This window comes from Neovison vison, chromosome 2 (genome assembly GCF_020171115.1).
Source record: "Neovison vison isolate M4711 chromosome 2, ASM_NN_V1, whole genome shotgun sequence".
Classification (NCBI taxonomy): Eukaryota; Metazoa; Chordata; class Mammalia; order Carnivora; family Mustelidae; genus Neogale; species Neogale vison.
The window spans coordinates 203451888-203471188 of NC_058092.1; the positions used below are offsets into that span (position 1 = coordinate 203451888).

The following is a 19301-nucleotide window of genomic DNA, read 5'->3' on the forward strand; positions in this document are numbered from 1 at the left end:
AAAACCCACAATTTTTTAAAATGGGCAAACCATATGAATAGATATTTCTTCAAATGGCCAGTAAGCACATGAAAAGATGCCCAATATCATTAGCTATCAGAGAAAGGCAAATCAAAACTGAGATACTAAATCACACCAACAAAATGGCTATAATAATAATAATAAAAACAGCTACTAACAAGTGTTGGTGAGGATATAGAGAAATCAGGAGCCTGCCTCATACACTGCTGGTAGGAATGTAAACCTGTAGGCACTTTTGAAAAGAGAAATGGGGGAATATATGAGGGGAAAAAAACCCTCTGTTTTCAGTAATCATATTAACAGTAACATGTGTAATGCTATTCTGACATTATTTTGTATGTAATGGGGTAAAGCAAATGAGTGATTATACACTTCTCTGATTTCATCATCTTCAGAGTCAAACGAAATTAATTTCCCAGTGGAAAACAGAGATGCAAATGTAAAATAAAAGAGGTTAAATAAGAACTCTGCAGTTCTGAATTGGAAAGAACTATGAATTCTATCTCTGGTCACTGAAAGACCTAGAAACAATGACCAGACCAAAACAGTATGTATTCCTATGCCTAGATTGTGATGCTGAAATACCATTTTGTACTAGAAGAAATCAGGACTTCTTATGGCTGCTTCCAAGTCTGGCATCAGAAATACAGAAGATGATCCTGGAATACCTCATCATATCAGATGGCAAAGGAGCAATTAAAGACTATTAGGATCAAGTCAAAAGAATTTAGGAACCAACTTAAAGAGATTCTAACTGGCCAGAAATGGGACAACATGAGTATCCACAAAGAGAACAAGTTCAGTGGAAAGAAACATTCAATATTAAATTCTATGGAGTTCAAAATGATACTTGAAAAAAAATCATTCTGAAAACTAATAAAAAGAATCAAGTATTTATCCTGCTTATAAGGAACTGAGTAACCAAATAGTAGATGAGTGGAGGTTTCTCTTTATAGAGGTATTCCAGGTAATAAATAAAGAGCAAACTGAACAGAATCTCACCATTTTACATCCTTAATAAATTAATGGATCTAAACATTAAGGATCAACAGATTTTATCATAAGATGATTTTATGTGCCTCCTAATGAACAAACATCACCATCTAGGAAGCAGTCTTTCCAAAAATAAAAAAAAAAACTAAATCTAATCAAATTTCTAGATATGCTGTCCATAGGGTGGCTAAAACTACATGGTTATTTAAATTCTAAAGAATTAATATAAAATAAAACTAAAATAAATTTAAAAATTAAATTCTTCTGTCTTACTAGCTACACTTAAAGTACTCAACAGACACAAGTAGCCACAATGGACAGCTCAATGATCTACAGATCATTTCCATATCACACACAGTTCTATTGGTATTGCTCTGCACCATTTTACAGGAAATACAAAGAAAGAAGCCTGATAAACTGCACCTAAGACACAACGCAATCCACAAAAACCAGACTATAAGAAACTCTACACATCAAACACTTAAGTTTCTTAAACAAATAAAATATAAGGGGGGGGGGAAGAGACAGGTGGAAGGGACTGTAGATTAAGAGACTGAAAATGTATAGTGAAAAAACAAACCCCCAAAATCTGATAAAACTAACCTATAGTACAAACTTGGAGAAAGAAATTATGAAGAAAAGTAGGAAATGATTACCATAAGAGTCACAGTTCCTTTTGCAGGGAGGACAGGACTATGACTATGATGGACACACAGTGGTTACATCGGTCCTCACCTAGTAAGCCATTAACTTAAACAGTTGTTTTTATGTGGTTTTCTATAATCTATATGAAGTTGTACTGCAAACAAAAAAGTTACATAAAATCTCATAAAGTGTGTAAGTGCACTCAATGAATTAAATTAAGAAATATGATAGTGATCAGGCCTGAGGAGTGATATTTAACCAAAACTGAGAGATCAGAAGAGGCCAGCCTTAAGAACGTCAGAACATTGCAGAAGAGAAACCTGAGGGGCAAGAGGTCTAAGATAGGATTAAGCCTGGCAACTTTGAGAACTCAATGAATTCCAGTGTGACTAAAGACTGGTGAGCAGGGGAAGAAAATTTACCAGTGTCATGGATTTTTTTGCTTACAGATAGTAGCAATTATAAATTCTCACTCAGGGACATGAGGTATATCCTAGTTATAAAACACAAAATATTTCAAATATATGAAAACTTATGTGCAATCCTTCAAAATAAAGATTAACATGATTATGTACAGTTTCCATTTTTCCATAACACGCACACAGTCACCCTAAACTCAAAACACATTATTTCTTAAGATCCAGTCCAATATCTGGGAGGATGTCCTATTATCTCACAAAAATGAAAAGCTAATAAAATCACATAATCTTTTAGAACAATTCCCTAATTGTCTCAGAAGTCAAACATACAATTCATATTCAGCCTTACCTCCTCTAAATCCCAATCATGGGGAGCCTCCACATGAAATCTGGAGCAGTCCAAAGAGTCAAGCTTGTGCTTACATTCTCTTGAAGGCTGGCTGACACGGAACAACCCTCCAAGTTCTTCCCTGGTATCACCATCTTCTTCTTCATTATCCTCCGTCACTAAAGAGACCACCATGATGAAAAAGTGAGAACAAATCTTCACCCTAAAGGACCTGGGACGACAGGTCCCTGTTTGTGGTAGGTAAGGCGGTATCCCTGAGCACATCAGCTATAGACGGAGAAAAGGCCAGTGAACTACTGCTCAATGTGTCTGGAGGACTTAGGCCTTCCTATAAGGAAGGAGCAAAGAATTCAGTGAGGAGACAGAATGTTGGGGGTTAGGGAACGAAAGGGGCATTTAAAGACAGAGCTTTTAATGAGCACAAAGAGTTTCTCTCGAAGACTGCTAAGTCTCTAATCACTAAGAGTACTTGGGCAAACCTAAATGGAGATCAGTACACACCAACCCTTCAATTCAATTTGGCCTTGTTCTAATCACACAGTAACTGAGGACCACAATACAAAATAAAATGCACCACTTTGTTCTTTTCTGGAACAAAATTCTACCCAAAAGAATATCTTGAAGCACTTTGTATAGAAGATATAAAATAACAAAATGGAGAGTATTCTCATCAAAAGTTTTATGGCAAACCCATGAGCTGGTGATTAAAAACATCTGCTACATATAAACTATGACAGCCAAGAATATCATAGGGATTTCAAAAGCACCACCAAAATCCTCCAACCAATTTCCTCATTTCCTTTCCAGAAAACGGTGTAAGAAACAAAACATTTCTAAATTTGAACGAGGGCTCTTTTACCTGTGCCATAAACAAGCTTTCGAAGGTTTGGAGTTGCTTGTTGCTGCCTCAGAAAGGCCTCAGCTGCCTTCCTGGAAAGGTCTTCCTTCCACTTGAGGGCACCTGAAAGGACCAATGCCGACATCGGTTAAGGTCTTTATCAGTCCTTTCTGCCTCAAGCTCACTGCTCATTCATCCCTAAATCCTTTGAGTGCAGTATTTGAGAAGTTAACAAAATCTCCAGACTCCCAAATGTAGACATTCTATTTGTAGAACATTCCAGTGCCAAGTTATAACAATAGTTACACTGAATTTAAGCATACCTGAAGTTTCTGTGGAATAGCTGTTTTCTTCCTTGTAATCTTCTTCCTCTTTGAGTAAGTCTTCCACATCACTGGTCTCATCAATAAAGTTCTCTGACCCCAGTCTCTGACCACCAGCCACTGGAGAAGACTTTGGAAACTTTTTTCTAATAACCTCTTCATTTTCCGAACCCTCTTCCTCTGTACTGAGAGAGGAGCTTTCTTCAGTTTCATCTTCAGATGCAAATGCCTCTTCAGCTGTGCAGTGGCCTGAATCTGAAGTGGTGAGGGTTGCTTTCTCCAGATTCAAACTGTTACTCAAACCCTTAGTTTGTAAAAGTCCTGCTTTACTACTGTCTCCAACTTGAGATTCTGAAAGACTCCTCCCTCCTGCAGGGGAATCCTCTTCTTCGCTGCTTTCATCAGCTTCCTCTGCTTCTCCTTCTTCCCCTGAGCTCCTCTCAAGGTCATCATCGCTGTCAGCAAATGCTGGCAAATCCACCTCGAGGTCTTCTTCCATCTCCTCAAGTCTCTGCCGTTTGACACCTTTGCCCGTTGCATACACCGTATCTGTCATTTCGGCATCTGCCTCCTCTTCTGTTTCGTCATCACTAGAGCTCTCCACCAACCTGTCGCCTTCAGACATTTCTTCATCATCTTCTTCATCACTGTCTCCAGACTCATCTTCTTCATCTCCAAAAATGGCTTTCCGACGCACTCGACCAGTTTTCAAATCCATCTGCTTTTCCTCTTTTGGCATCCACTGTCTGTATAACCAAGTAAATGCAAAATAACTCAGTTCATACAGTAACTGGCTACTCTAGACATAGCAAGCCAATACTTATGCAAACAGAAGATATTAAGGAATGATTTTAAATAACATAGCATAGAAAGGAACAATTTGATAAATACTGGAATAGATACTAAGGAAACTCATGCACAGTTCCCCAACACCTTTCTTCAAAAGAACTTATAGAGAATAATGAGGTAACCTTTAAAAAACAAAAAGTCTAACATTAGGGAAAAATTTATCTAAAGGAAAGTGAGTGCCTGATGGATCTTTTAGAAAAGTGATCACTTCCAAGCTTGAAATAGATGATCCTTAAATAACTGATTCCAGATCCAAAGCAAGGAAAATACAAAGGTAAGCCTGGAACATCCTGTTGTGTCAGGAGACAGTAAGTGCTCAAAGGCTAAAGGGGAAGGGCCAAAAGGACACAGGAAGAGAGACTGAAGAGACAATCAAGGCATCAGAAAGAATGATAGTAATGGGATAATAACAAATGGAACTCTTTTAAAAGTCAAGTAGTTAACAGTGATATTAAAATAAAAGGGTGGAAGTGAGAGCTTCCTATTAAAGAATGTCAGCTAATATAAGAATACAGTACTAAACTATCACCGATACCACCTGCTAATTAGAAGGCAGCAAATAAACTTTTCCAAAAAATTTTCCTTTGTATATATTTATAATAAGTTATAAACAAGATAATTTCAATCATTTTCAGACTTATTTTTACTGGGAGTCATATAAATCACTAAATAAAACCAAAACACTCACTATGTATAAGATATACCAGTTCCCAACCCAAACTAAAAATAATTCAAATAAGCTACACATTAGTGGGTAATGACCCAGGACATACTACAATATAACCTAAGGAAAACGTTAAGAGACAGGATACGTAGCTTCTCAATGGCCACCTGAACAAGCTTCCTTACTCTGCTTCTACTAGGAATTTGGCCACTAAAAGAAAGCCAAGAGGCGCCTGGGTGGCTCAGCGGGTTAAAGCCTCTGCCTTCAGCTCAGGTCATGATCCCAGGATCCTGGGATCAAGCCCCACATCAGGCTCTCTGCCTGGCAGGGAGCCTGCTTCCTCCTCTCTCTCTGCCTGCCTCTCTGCCTAGTTGTGATCTCTATCTGTCAAACAAATAAATAAAATCTTTAAAAATAAATAAATAAATAAAATAAAAGAAAGCCAAGTGGCCTCAGCAACCTATAGAAACCAAAAGCAACCTATAGAAAAAATTTTGTGGTATCTGAGGAATATTCTGGGTTTGCTAAAAACTGGATCCTGTATAATTATTTCAGAATACCTCCATGTAAGGTCACATAACTGAAAAGCCCTCAGAAACATATGTATATATCAAGCAAAGCAAAAAAAACCCCCAAAACCTGGAATGAATCCCACCAAAATGTGTGTTGATGGCAGAATGATAGGTGAAATAATCATCTGTAACATATTTTTTACGAAAAACAAAACAAAACAAAAAAATGGTAAACTTACCCTTGATTATCTATATCCTCTGACCCCAGTGGTTTGGAATCAGAAAAAAGTGTCACTCTACTTGAAGCCATCTTGGCATCAATAGTGGAATGGGTGGAAATAAGACTTTGTACCAGTTCATGGGTTGGCCTCACCTCGTCCTATTAAGGCCACACAGAAAATGAAAGTGAGGAACACACAAGAATTCTTAAGAGAGACATACTGGTTTCAATCAGTTTCTCAAATTTATCCTAAACATAGTTCCAGAAAATATTTCTTATTGCCTCAAAAAAAAAATCTCAAGGTCTAAAATTGACCTCTTTCTTCATTAAACTTTTTCAAGTTCATGGAGTATATAACCTGATAACCTACTTAGCTAGAAAAACCTTAAGTGCCAATGCTACACAAAACATGTAGTCTTCCCAATAAAATTCCATTGCAGAATAAAGAAATGAAAATCTGGGGTTCATTTAAAAAAAATTCTGCTGCTTCTGATTCAAACTTTTCACTTCAAGGAATTTACTGCATTGAAAGATCCCTCCCAGTGACCAAAACTGCATGCTTGAGGGTGCTAACTGCAGCAATGTTCAAACCAGGGGAAGCTGGGGGTAACCTCCCCAAAGATTTCCAAGGGTTGGTTCAATAAATAAGATTTATTCAGACAATGAAATACCATACAGCTATAAAGAAGACTGTAGCAGCTCTACAAATACTAACAGGGAACAATGGAATCACATATTCTTAGGTGCCCACCAAAAGTTGCACGAGCATTTAAAGTTGGAGCCCATATAAGAAATATTATGGGAAGCCTGGGTGGCTCAGCCAATTAAGCATCCAACTCTTGATCTCAGTACAGGTCTTGACCTCAGAGTTGAGTTCAAGTCCCATGTTGGGCTCCGCACTGGGTATAGAGCCCACTTAAAAAAATAAAAAAATAAAGTATGGGGTACACCTGTGTGGCTCCGTCGGCTCACTGTTTGCCTTTGGCTCAGATCACAATCCTGGGACCCTCAGCTTGAGCAGGCTTTGAGGGGAGCCTGCTTCTCCCTCTGCCCCCACGCCACTGCTTATGCTCTCTCTCGTGCTCTCTGTCTAGCCCTCTCCCTCTCTTTCAAATACATACATAAATTCTCTAAAAAAAATAAAAATTACTTTTCTCTCATACACACACGAAGACCATCTATATGTGTACAAATACATGGTATTTACATATAACACCTAATAATCTAAATATACATATAATAATCTAAATATACATAATATAATCTAGATAAATAGGTATATATTTAGGGAGGAAAACAAAAAGAAAGACCAAAGAGAGCTAGAAAACACACTGATATTATATGGGCATACCTCAGAGATACTGTGGGTTTGGTTCTAAACGACCACAATAAAACAAGTCAAATGAATTTTTTGGTTTCCTGGTACTTATAAAAGTTATGTTTATACTATACTGTAACTATGAAGACTGCAATAGCATTATGTTTAAAAAAATGTACACACCTTAATTAAAAAATACTTTATGCTAAAAATCCTAATCATTAGTGATAATCACTTATGACAGGTACTATAACAAATATAATAATAATGAAAACATTTGAAATACTGTGAAAATTAACATAATGTGACACAGAGACACAAAGTGAGCAAATGCTGTTGGAAAAAAGGTACTGATAGACTTGTTCAATATACGGTTGCCACAAACCTTCAATTTGTAAAAAAGGCAATACTGATGAAATACAATAAAGCAAAGCACAATAAAATGAAGTATGCTTATATAAAGACAGATAGGAAGTACAAGCACCAAACCACTTGCAACGTTCATGCTAAAAGACCTAGGATCCCCTGTATGTCTTAGCAACAGAATGAAGAACATGACTTTTACTTTCTCTTGGTGCAATTGAGGATTCTGTGTATTTAAAATATTGTAGCTTTTACCATAAATACAAATAAAGATTAAAAAGTTTCAGTATATAAAAGCTGACTATAATACTTCCTGTAACTTTCCTCTTACCGATTCCTGGAAGCCATGGCTGCCACCAAGATCGACATAGACAGCATCTTTGTCATATAGGACACCACCAACTCCAGAGAGCGGTGCATAAACCAACTTCTCCTTCTCATTTAAGCAGCGCTTCTTTTGTTGTTCAGGAAGTGCACAGGGGTCCGGGAGGAAACTGACATCACTCACAGCAAAATCTCCTACACCTGGAAGACAGAGGAAGATGGCTTGAGCTGTAAGTGTATCAGCTGTCAACTAAAACAGCCCACAGGTGGAAGGCTTCAGCCACAAGGATATCGTTTGTCACTGGCACTCTGCCTCTCTAGCTAACCACCATCATCAGGGCAGAGGGGATTTGGTCAACTCAACACCTTTGCTAGCTGAGGCAGAGCTGAGTTAGTCTTAAAATTTCTGGCAATGTGGCTCTATCTTGTTCGGCCATTTTTCAGTTTTCCTGAGAAATGAAGTAACTCGTCCCAAGAGTTCCACAAGTTTGGTACATTTTATAAGAAAAGGATACCTGGCATGTGAATTTGACTTTTATTCTTCAAGTGTGCTCCTCTTAAATAACCATAAAGAGACACCTTTCGGTCACACTTGATATTTGTTCGAATATCTTCTGGGTTTGTCAAATCTTCCATCCTAGAAAAATAAAACCCAATCATATGGCAGAAATAAATGTCAATGTTTTTGTACCTCCCTTCAAGTGTCAAAGACTGAACACATTGTTGAGAAAATTAAAAGAAATACAGAAATAAGGAAGTGCATTTCATCATCTACCAGAGGAAAAGAAGCAAACACATGATTGCACTGCTCTTAGGCTCTACATAATATACCTTCTGTGAGTAAGATACCAGAAGTGGGAAATAACATACACCTAGGGTTAAGGAAGAGATGAATACATATGCAGAAAAATCCTTTATGGAAGAGGAGTAAGCTTTGACCTAGGTTTTCTGGTATGTCCTGGGTTCTGGCAAGTAGAGAAAGGGATTCCAGGCTGAGAAAACAATATGGAAAAAACATAAAGGAAAGAATGCACAAGGGCACATCTGGGTGACAAGAGCACCATGGTCCAAATCAGTTATCACTGAGATGAAGGTTGAAAAAGCAGGATAGGACCATATTATATAGCCTTAAATGCTTCAAAAGCCTCACATTTTTCTAAACATTTCATACTTTACTTCTGAAGCCACAGCATCTTTGGGTAATAATACAAAAAAGTAGGTATTCTCCACTAACTATATTTCTCCCTCATTATTCCAAAATAAGCTCTATTAATGTTCTTTTTATGACCTTTGTAGCTTTGAAATATGCAGGCCAGAAAGAAAAACTTTACATGTACTTTTTACCTGTCTGCTAGAATATAAGGATGAGAGGTTTGCCATGTAAGAGGCCTAAACTTCATAACTGTAATAAAACGGCCCAGATTGTGAATTTCTTGGTTTTGATATTCTCCATGTACCATTCCAGAAAGGTAGAACAGCTTGGCACCCTAAACATTAAAAAAGAAAAAAACATAAATTTCAATTAAAGTTTTGTCAATACTACATCAAAATTAAGACCTCTAAATAAGAAGCAATCCTAAGGGGGACTTCTAACAAACCACTTATCAGTGCTTCCCCAACTTCTCTGCCTTCTTTCAGTACTCATCTTAGCAGGGCTTAGTACAGGCAGAAGTGCAAATACATTTAGCTTCAGAACTGCTCTCCAGTCAAGTAGTGGCATCTGTCTAGAGTACTGCACAGAGAGGACAGAGAGGCTCCTGGGCAGAGGAAAAAACTCTAGGACCAGTGGGCCACAGCAGTATGCAGTGGACGGTGGAGTGCCAGTATGTGTGCACTATAGTCCCTGGTCCTATCACTAGCAGAAGCTTCGGACAAACCCTATTAAATAATCCCAAATCTAAAACACTTAGAGCCAGGTACTGCCTGGTGCTGGGGGACTACAGAGACAAATGAGACACACTGAAGTATAGACTATTTTAAGGAAATATTCCAGGGACAATGAACAGATATATAAAAGAAACTCCAAAGGTGAATCCTGAAGGAATGCTTATTAATCCATCCTACTCAACCTTTTTTTTTTTTAATTATAGTGTTAGTATTCAATAATTAATTCTCTTCCTACCGGGTAGACTTCTGTCCAGAACCTGTGTTTTAATCGCTTCTTTGTCTTTTTCAGTTGTTTATTATACTTGAAGGAATCTAAGTGAGTGAGAACACCCATAATTTTGGGAAAGCCATGTACTTGACAGATGTTTAGAAATTCAAATGTTTCCATTTCAAACCCAAAGCTGGCATCTATAAGCATCAGAACCTAAAACAAAAAACACAATTATTCAAGGAAACTACTCAAAATAGACCATAAGCAAACTATGGTCCTTGAGCCAAAGCTGACCCATGACCTATTTTATAACTAAAGTTTTACTAGAACACAGCCATATTAATTTATTTATGAATGGCATACACCTGTGTTTGCACTACAATGACAAAGTTAAGCAGTTGCAAGAGAAACTATGACCCACAAAGCTTAAGATAATTTACCATCTGGCCCTTTACCGAAAAAGTTTGCCAACTCCTATTCTGGACTAAATCAAATGATTACTTAGGGATCATCATGACAGAGAAAATACCACCCTTTCACTTTCTCTAAAAGGCCATGAGACAAAATCCACCACAATATAAGTTTCCACTTCAAGAAACTGGATGTTTAGAAATAACTCAGAAAAAGCTGGGTCTAATTTGGCCCTCACCTGGAAGGTCCTCACTTCAAGAAATAAAAATTTTTATAAGGTATTTTTAGGCCAAATAACAAGGTCTCTAACAAGAAACGAAGTAATAGATCTTTGACATCCAAAAAATGGGATGAAGTGGTAATCAATGAAAAGTACCAAAAATGTAAGAAAACCAAATTTTTTTTTTAAAGATTTTATTTATTTATTTGACAGAGAGAGATCACAAGTAGGTAGAGAGGCAGGCAGAGAGAGAGGAAGGGAAGCAGGCTCCCCGCTGAACAGAGAGCCCAATGCGGGACTCGATCCCAGGACCCTGAGATCATGACCTGAGCCGAAGGCAGTGGCTTAACCCACTGAGCCACCCAGGCGCCCCAAAAAACCAAATATTTTTGTTTCAGTCATCTCACAGGGAAAAAAAAATTTTGCTGGGAGGTATATAGTAAGCGCTATCTTATTTGTTAATTTGTAACATGCAATTGCTCAGAAACTTAAAAAAATTAAAAAGCTACCACTTTAGAATTGAGCCAAAAAATAGTAGTTACAAATGCTAATCTAAGAAAATATAGGCATGTAAGACCAATTTTTAAGATCTGACTCTTTAAACATGCAAAATAATTTCAGAATTGATTCCTGGATATGTCTAGTTTTAAGATATTAAAGACATCTCTGTTCCCATCTTTCTGTAGCTAATTCACACACACACACACACACACACACACACACACACAGAGAACCAGAAACACTTATCTTTGGTTAACTTAAGGAATATTCATTATTCATAATCCTAAATCATAAAAATACATGAAAGTGGGCCACTGAGCATTCCAAGAAAGCACAGCTGCCACTGCAGCTTGACCACAGGCCAAGCTGGTACACAGAGTTCTTCCATGCCACTGAACAGGCTGAAGGTGAGCAGGCTGGCAGTGGAAGAGCCCAGTATCCCATTTGACACCACAAAATGCCAAGGGGCAAGCAATTCGTTGTGGGAAGAGAGGAATAGGTAGCAACAGTCCCTTAGCTGACTATCTTGTCAACTAAAGATAAATGAAGACTGTATTATTCCTTCAAAGCACACACGTACACACAGACACAAATCCATGTATGTACATGCCTCTGCTGTGACTTAGGCTTTACAACCCAAGGCAGAACAATCAACATTTTAAAGAAAGTTTAAAAATCAACGTACATGCAACATAATGCTTTAAAAGAATGAGGTTGAGCTACAGTACTTATATATTTTTAAGACATACTGAGTGAAAAAGAAAGCAAAGTACAGAACATGTATAATAAATAGCATATGCTTTAAAAGGGTAGCATGTGTATTTATATACAAATCTAGGATATTGCTTTCAGGGAAATTGAGAGATGGGGTCAGAGCAGAGAAGAGAAAACATGCACTGTACTCTGTAATACAGTTTTATTATTTTACCAAATGCATGGGTTCCTTTTTTAAAATATTTTATTTATTTATTTGACAGAGAGACAGCAAGAGAGAAACACAAGCAGGGGGAGTGAGAGAAGAAGCAGCAGGTTTCCTGCTGAGCAGAGAGCTCATGTGGGGCTCAATCCCAGGACCCTGGGCTCAAGAACAGAGCCAAAGGCAGACGCTCAATGACCGAGCCACCCAGGCGTCCCGCATGGGTTCCTTTTTAAGTCTTAAAAAGATGTATATGAAAGCCATATTTCTTGGGGCACCTGAGTTGCTCAGTCGTTGAGTGTCTGCCTTTGACTCAGGTCATGAGCCTAGGGTCCTGGGATCGAGCCCCAAGTTAGGCTCCCTGCTCAGTGGGAGACCTGCTTCTCCTTTTCCAACTCCTCCTGCTTGTGTTCCCTGTCTTGTTATCTCTCTCTCTGTCAAACAATAAAATCTTAAAAAAAAAAAAAAAAAAAAGACATCTTTCTTTTTTTTTTTTTTGCTTTTCTTTTTTTAAATTTTTTCAATTTATTTATTTTCAGAAAAACAGTATTCATTATTTTTTCACCACACCCAGTGCTCCATGCAATCTGTGCTCTCTATAATACCCACCACCTGGTACCCCAATCTCCCACACCCCGCCACTTCAAACCCCTCAGATTGTTTTTCAGAGTCCATAGTCTCTCATGATTCACCTCCCCTTCCAATTTACCCCAACTCCCTTCTCCTCTCTAACACCCCTTGTCCTCCATGATATTTGTTATGCTCCATAAATAAGTGAAACCATATGATAATTGACTCTCTCTGCTTGACTTATTTCACTCAGCATAATCTCTTCCAGTCCCGTCCATTTGCTACAAAAGTTGGGTATTCATCAAAAGACATCTTTCTTAATATATCTATTCTTTTGAAATTATGAACTTGGATAAAATCTTTAAAATTAAAAATGTGGTATATTTTACATAAAAAAGAAACCAATTACTCATATGCTAAATTATTTAAATAATTTCAAAAACATTAGTTTATACTAGTTTATGTTGACAATGACACATTTTTTATTAATAGTAGCATTACATGTTCAAAATTTGAATGGCATTGAGTTTTCTGACATTAGAATGGCACAGCCATAATATCACATTAAATTGCTTTTTATTTTATATTTTAGGACACTTTCTGGGCCAAAGGATAAAATGTGTAGCTCATGTCACCAAAGAGCTTTCCAGAAAATGTTGAACCAAAAAACCAACCAAAAAACAGCCTCCGTTACCCTACTCTTCCTAAACAATACGGCTTTATTGTTTTCTTAGATTTTTGTTAATTTAAAATGTAATAAATAAAAAATAATTAAATAAAATGTGATTAATGAACATTACCATTAAATGCAATCAAAGTTGCACAATTTTCATACACTATGCACTGTCTAGATTTTCTATTATAAACTCTGACAATTTCTCAAAAGCAATTCATGTACTTATTTTGTCATAATCATTAAAAACTGGAGTTTCTGACACCACCAAGAGCCAAGTTCCCATCCTCCGACAAACTACTTAACTTCTAGGGCCTCAGTTTCATCCTTTGTAAACTGGAGATAATACCTACTACCTCTAAGGCATACTTGGGGGATTTGATGAACTACATTTCTAGAAAGTTGTTAGCACATTGCCTAGTAAGGGTTCAAGAAATAGTCTTACTACTTATATATTTACGTGTTTATATATCTGTATGTATATCTTAATTAACTATGTTTGTTAAAGGTTTTTTTCTGTAATTTGTTTTTAGGTTTGAGACTACATTTCATTGTGCATATTCCATTTTTATTATATATTGCTCAACAATTATCACAATATTATATAATTATATATTATAACCATATTATTATCATCAGTTCAAACACATGGATGGTATCCCTGATTATATTCACCATCCCTTTAACAATAAGCCTTTCTTTCCTTCAGCATGAGATAAATAATTGACCACACTGCTGTTAAGTCCTCATGGGAAATTCACACTGCCCCCACTGACTTACCAAATCCGCCACTTTAGCCAGATCAATCATCATATTAATGTCACACCCACATTCAATAATGGTGAGTCTACGCTTTTTACCTGGAAGTGAAAAGACAAAAATTTTATTTTTCTTTTAAAGATTTTATTTATTTTAGAGAGCAAGCATGCTAGTAGGGGGAGGAGCAGAGGGAGAGGGAAAGAGGGAATCTCAAGCGGAGCGCCACATGGGGCCTGATCTCACAACCCTGAGATCATGACCAGAGTCTAAATCAAGAGCTGGGATGCTTAACTGACTGTACCACCTAGGAACTACCCCCCCCAATTTTACTTTTAAAAAATCCTGAAATAATGTATCCATTTATTCTAATTACCATTTTAAATTCTATCCAGTAAAGTTTTCTTGCTATGTTCCCTTATTTTAAAATAATATTGAAAGTCTATACACATGAATAAAGTGCTCAAAGAGTTAAAATTCTGACTGGAAAGAGCACATAGCACATTCATTATGACCATGATCCTGCCATTCAGCAGTAGGCCAACACTTCTATCTATATTAAAGTTTTCCAAGTTTCCATTAAGCTAAAAACATCCTCTAACTTAATGTAAGAGAATTTTCATGGAACAATCATTATTTCTAACTTAAGGTACAAGGAATCAGTCTGAGACTCTTGATCTTAGAGTGGCGAGTTCAAGCCCCACGTTAGGGGTGGAGTTTACTATAAATAAACAAATAAACAAAGGGGTCCCTGGCTATCTCAGTCAGTGGAGCATGTGACTTTTGATCTCCAAGTCAGGAGTTCAAGCCCCACAATGGGGTAAGAGTCTATTTAAAAATATATATATATATTAAAAAGAAATCTGTCAAAATGACAGGAATGCCTTTTAGATTAAAAAAAAAAAAAAAAAAAAAGGCTTGGAGCACCTGGGTGGCTCAGTTGGTTAAGCACCTTGCTCCTGGTTTTGGCTCAGGTCATGATCTCGGGGTCTTGGGATCGAGCCTTGCATTGGGCTCCAGATTCCACACTCAGTGGGGAATCTAGCTGATTCTCTCTCTCTACCCCTGCCCCCACTTGCGCTTGCATGCTCTCTCTCTAAAATAAGTAAATAAATCTTAAAAAGAAAAGAAAAGCCTCCATCCAACTATATTATTGCTATAATCAGAAATTTCACTGGGTTATGGACATTGGGGATGGTATGTGCTATGGTGAGTGCTGTGAACTAAAACTGATGATTTCACAGACCTGTACCCCTGAAGCAAATAATATATTCTATGTTAATTTAAAAAAAAAAAGAAAGAAATTTTAGGGGCTCAGTCAATAGAGCATGCAACTCTTGATCTTGTGGTTGTGAGTTCAAGCCCCATGCTGGGTGGAGAGATTACTTAAAAATAAAATCTTTTTAAAAAAGGAAAGAAATTTCAGATTCTTCCATTGCCATTTTGGGGATTTGTTTCATCTTCCCTCAAACAGAAAGGTCACCAACTTCTAGACCAGACAAATTCTCATAGAAAAAGAAAGCTCCCTCACTTCCCTAACAATGTGGCTTCATGAGGTCAAGAAGGCATGCCTGACACACAACAGATACTTACTACCTATTAAATGAAGGTGGTCACCATGAACAACCCAGGCTGCCCGGGCCTGCCAAACTTCAGAGGAACACACTTGGCAAATCCAGATAGCAGTCAGAATAAGGTATACATCTACATCATTATTACATTGGGGAATCTATCCTTTTTTGAAGGTATAGCCAATTTAGTATTATAAGAGAGGTAACAAAAAGCGAGAGCATTACTTTAATATTTACCAGTCAAGAAAATGTTCAGCAAAGACATGCCTGTCCCTCAGATGAAATATGCCCTATCAGCCTGGGGTAGCACACTCCTACCTGACACGATCGTTACAGGGCCTCTGATCTCTGTCAGCTTCTGCCTGGTGAAGTTCCGAATGAGGCACTGGATCAAAGTGCTCTTTCCAACTTTTGGAGGCCCCATCACTACTACCACTATTGGTGGGGGCTCTAATGGAGTTCGATCAACCACTGGAATGTGATGCTTTTTTGTCTTCAAATCCTGAGTCCTATTTGTAAAAAGAAAGAAAAACTAAATCCATTTTCAAAATATAAAAGGCATCATTCTTACAAGGAAAGATTTTAAAAACAGCAGAACAGACAATATGGATACAATTAACTTGATAACTTCTAGACCCAATCCAAATAACCCCTTTAGTAAACATGTAACAGACTGACTTCAACAGTAGAGTATTAAAAAATCTACACAGCTTAAATCTGATTGCTTTATTACCTGACTATAATATTAAAAATAGTTTAATAGTGTATCATAATGAATAACAGTAGGAGCTCTGGAGTTAAATTTGGCTCTCTTAATAGAATTTAATTCAATAATGTTTAAAGTACACTGCCTGACATATAATAAGAACTCATTAAATAAAGCTATTATTACATATTACATGAAACATATCCAGAAAAAAAATACAAGCACACCTATTACCACAGAAACTGTTGAAATTTTACAAATTCTTTCTTTCTTTCTAGTAGGCTCCATGCGCAGTGTGGGGTCCTATGCCAGGCTTGAATTCACATCAAGAGTCAGATGCTTAACCGACAGAGCCACCTACCAGTCCCAAAGAGAAATTCTATAAAGAAAAGCTCTCAAGCTTTTTTCTCTTGGACAAAAAAAGCCAATCGGTGGGCTGATAATGGAGACAAGGCAGCTTCCACAGAAAGACTACTTGCTCACATTTTATCTATTTTTAAATTTTTTTTAATGTAGGGTCCATGCCTAACACAGATCCAATGCAGAGCTTGAACTCACGACCCTGAGATCAAGACCTGAGCAGAGATCAAGTGTTGGATCCTTAATCAACTGAGTCACACCTAGGCGTCCTGGTCACATTTTAGTGAAAGGAATACAGCATGTCCCTCAAAGCTGCTAAAGACTCATGAATCCAAACATCATCTGGGGAGGTTCCTACTGTTTAAAAAGAATAAATGGAATGAACAACTAGACTCCAGCTAAACATACCTGTGAAAGGATCGAGCCATCCGCACAGCAGACTGGACTGCAAAAGCTTTGGGATTTCTTTTCCGGGCATCTTCCTCGTCTCCAAGCTGGAGATCCTGCAGATGTCGTTTCTTTTTCTTCTCAGCTTTGGGCCCACTGTTTTTCTTTCTGTGTTTCTTCTGGTCCTTAGTCTCCATAGTGGCTTTTTACCAATTCACAAGTAACTCTAACCTACATTGGTGAGGCAGGGATGTGGGAAGCATTTTACAATCCAGAAAACACCCAAGGAAAAAGAGTAAATTTCATTTCTTTCTTTACGAAGAGATAAGGTATTCCTGCAACAAGGATAGACGCTGCTTAATACTATTCCCAATTTCATTTCTGTTATGTTATAAATTAGATTTGTTAGTTACTTCTGCTTAAGTTACTTTTTATTCATCTTAAGTGTCTATATCAGCACTATTTCTGTAATAATGAAAATACTCTATACCTATACTTTTCAACACAGTGGCCACTTACCACATGTGGCTTCTGAGAACTTAAAATGTACTCATTGAAACTGAGAAACTGAAATTGAATATAATTTTAATTAATTCCATTCTAAATTTAAATAGCCATACGTGACAAGTAGTTACCATACAGGACTGCTCAGCCCAAAATATCAATTAGACTAATGAAGTGGTTTCCAAACTTAAACCATCTTTAAGACATTTTAACAGATTAAAGCATTTTAATAATCCTCCCACATGATAGCATGTGTTACTTTTAGTACCTGTGGATTCTATAAAACTTTTAAATTATAATAACCACTTATATGCATTTAAAAAAACCAGTAACTTCTAGATGTGTGAGATATGGTTGGTTGTGAACAATGCCTGGAGATCAATCACATGGATCTGCAGAAACCTAACAAAGATTTATGAGTGTCCCAGGAGGTCATGGCCCATACACTGAGAACCACTGAATTAGTGAGCTTTCTTGGGAAACCAGGCTACATACAATCTGAGTATTTGGCTAATAAAAAAAAGAAAGAAAGAAACTAAGAAAAGAGGAAAAAAAAAAGGTCACTTCACTCAGGGTACTAAATTAATTTTAGTTATATAAATATTTGTGTCTGCCTATGAGGTACTAGGCATTTTGCCAAGAGAGGACAACAGCTGTGATCTAGCAGCGAAGGAAATCCAAAGAGTATCTTTCATGCCCTGTAGTGAAGGGACCACAGGAGAAGGCTGCACTTAGATCGGTCAGAGACACACCAGCGCAAATAGGAAGCCCACATATACCAGCACAATGTCATGAAACAGCAGCCAGGAGTTCGGAGAGCCGAGTTCTAGGAACTGTTTTGAAACTAAACAGCTATGTGATTTCAGGACCTTATTTTTCTTCCCTACTACATTTTGATTCCAAACTTGTACTGACACTTTTCTCCCTCTTTGGGGGCGGGGAGAGGGATGGAAAACGCACAACTTGGAATCAACAGATCTGGCCCAGGTCTGAGTCACCTGCTAGGATTATCCCGCCAAGACACGACCTCTCTCTTCTCCCTGCCACCTCCCCACCCTGTTTGGGCTCTCGGCACGAATTCATTCCGCCGCTCCCAACGACCTCGGAGCAAGACTCCGGCAGGTACTGTGTGCGACTGGGCCAGCGCCTGAGGCGCTCTTCAGGGGCAAAGACTGTCCTGGCCGACCTTGCACGATTCGCAAAACTCTCAGAGCCCCAGTCCCCGGAAACCCACCGCCACCGCCTCCCCTACCGCGGCCGTTACCGGGTTCACAACTGCTACTTCTCAGGCCCGCATGGACAGCGCCGGAAACGGAAGTTTACCCTACGCGCGGACTCCACAGTCCGGCAGGAAACAAGGGGGCAGAAGAAAGAGACCGGCCAAAGGACGACTCGAGGGAAAGCCAGAAGGAGGCTCCTGATTGGTTGAGGACGGGCGCAGGCGACGACTGCGCGAAGCGAGCCAACCTGAGGGCCGCGGGTCGCCTCGCCCTTTCCAGGCCGATGGGCCGGCGGTGGCGTCGCCAGCCTTGCATTGGGACTCCGAGTCGTTTCGCGGAGCACATTCCAGTTCCCCCGGAGGCCGTGGCGACAGTGCGGCCTGGAGCCCATTCCTTGGTGTAGGACGAAAGACGAAGTGACATATTTAGTCTCGGTCAACCGGAGTCATGGCTCCCCTCCGTCCCCCCGAATGCCGCCGGCGTCGGGTTCCTCCATGGCCTTTTGGAATATCCGATGGTCGGAAGTCTGTCTGGCTCATCTGCCTGCTCATCCTCAAAGAGCTGGACATT

General features: G+C 38.4%; 1 protein-coding gene across 3 annotated transcripts in view; it reads right to left on the reverse strand.

Annotated features, from left to right (window-relative positions):
- Positions 1-18844, reverse strand: part of BMS1 (BMS1 ribosome biogenesis factor) — a 46518-nt gene extending 27674 nt beyond the window's left edge. For 2 of the 3 annotated variants that reach the window (XM_044240051.1, XM_044240049.1), the window contains exons 1-12: positions 18776-18844; positions 17029-17238; positions 15873-16063; positions 14008-14087; positions 9961-10149; positions 9183-9325; positions 8354-8475; positions 7846-8039; positions 5853-5992; positions 3589-4334; positions 3287-3388; positions 2428-2585 (exon numbers count right to left, since the gene is read on the reverse strand). In XM_044240051.1, coding sequence (XP_044095986.1) covers positions 2428-2585; positions 3287-3388; positions 3589-4334; positions 5853-5992; positions 7846-8039; positions 8354-8475; positions 9183-9325; positions 9961-10149; positions 14008-14087; positions 15873-16063; positions 17029-17204 — 2241 coding nt within the window. In that variant the 5' untranslated portion in view covers positions 17205-17238; positions 18776-18844. Of the gene's footprint in view, positions 1-2427; positions 2586-3286; positions 3389-3588; positions 4335-5852; positions 5993-7845; positions 8040-8353; positions 8476-9182; positions 9326-9960; positions 10150-14007; positions 14088-15872; positions 16064-17028; positions 17239-18509; positions 18529-18775 lie in introns of those variants that run through there. The other variant, XM_044240050.1, reaches the window with a different exon arrangement.
- Positions 18845-19301: the final 457 nt, after the last annotated feature.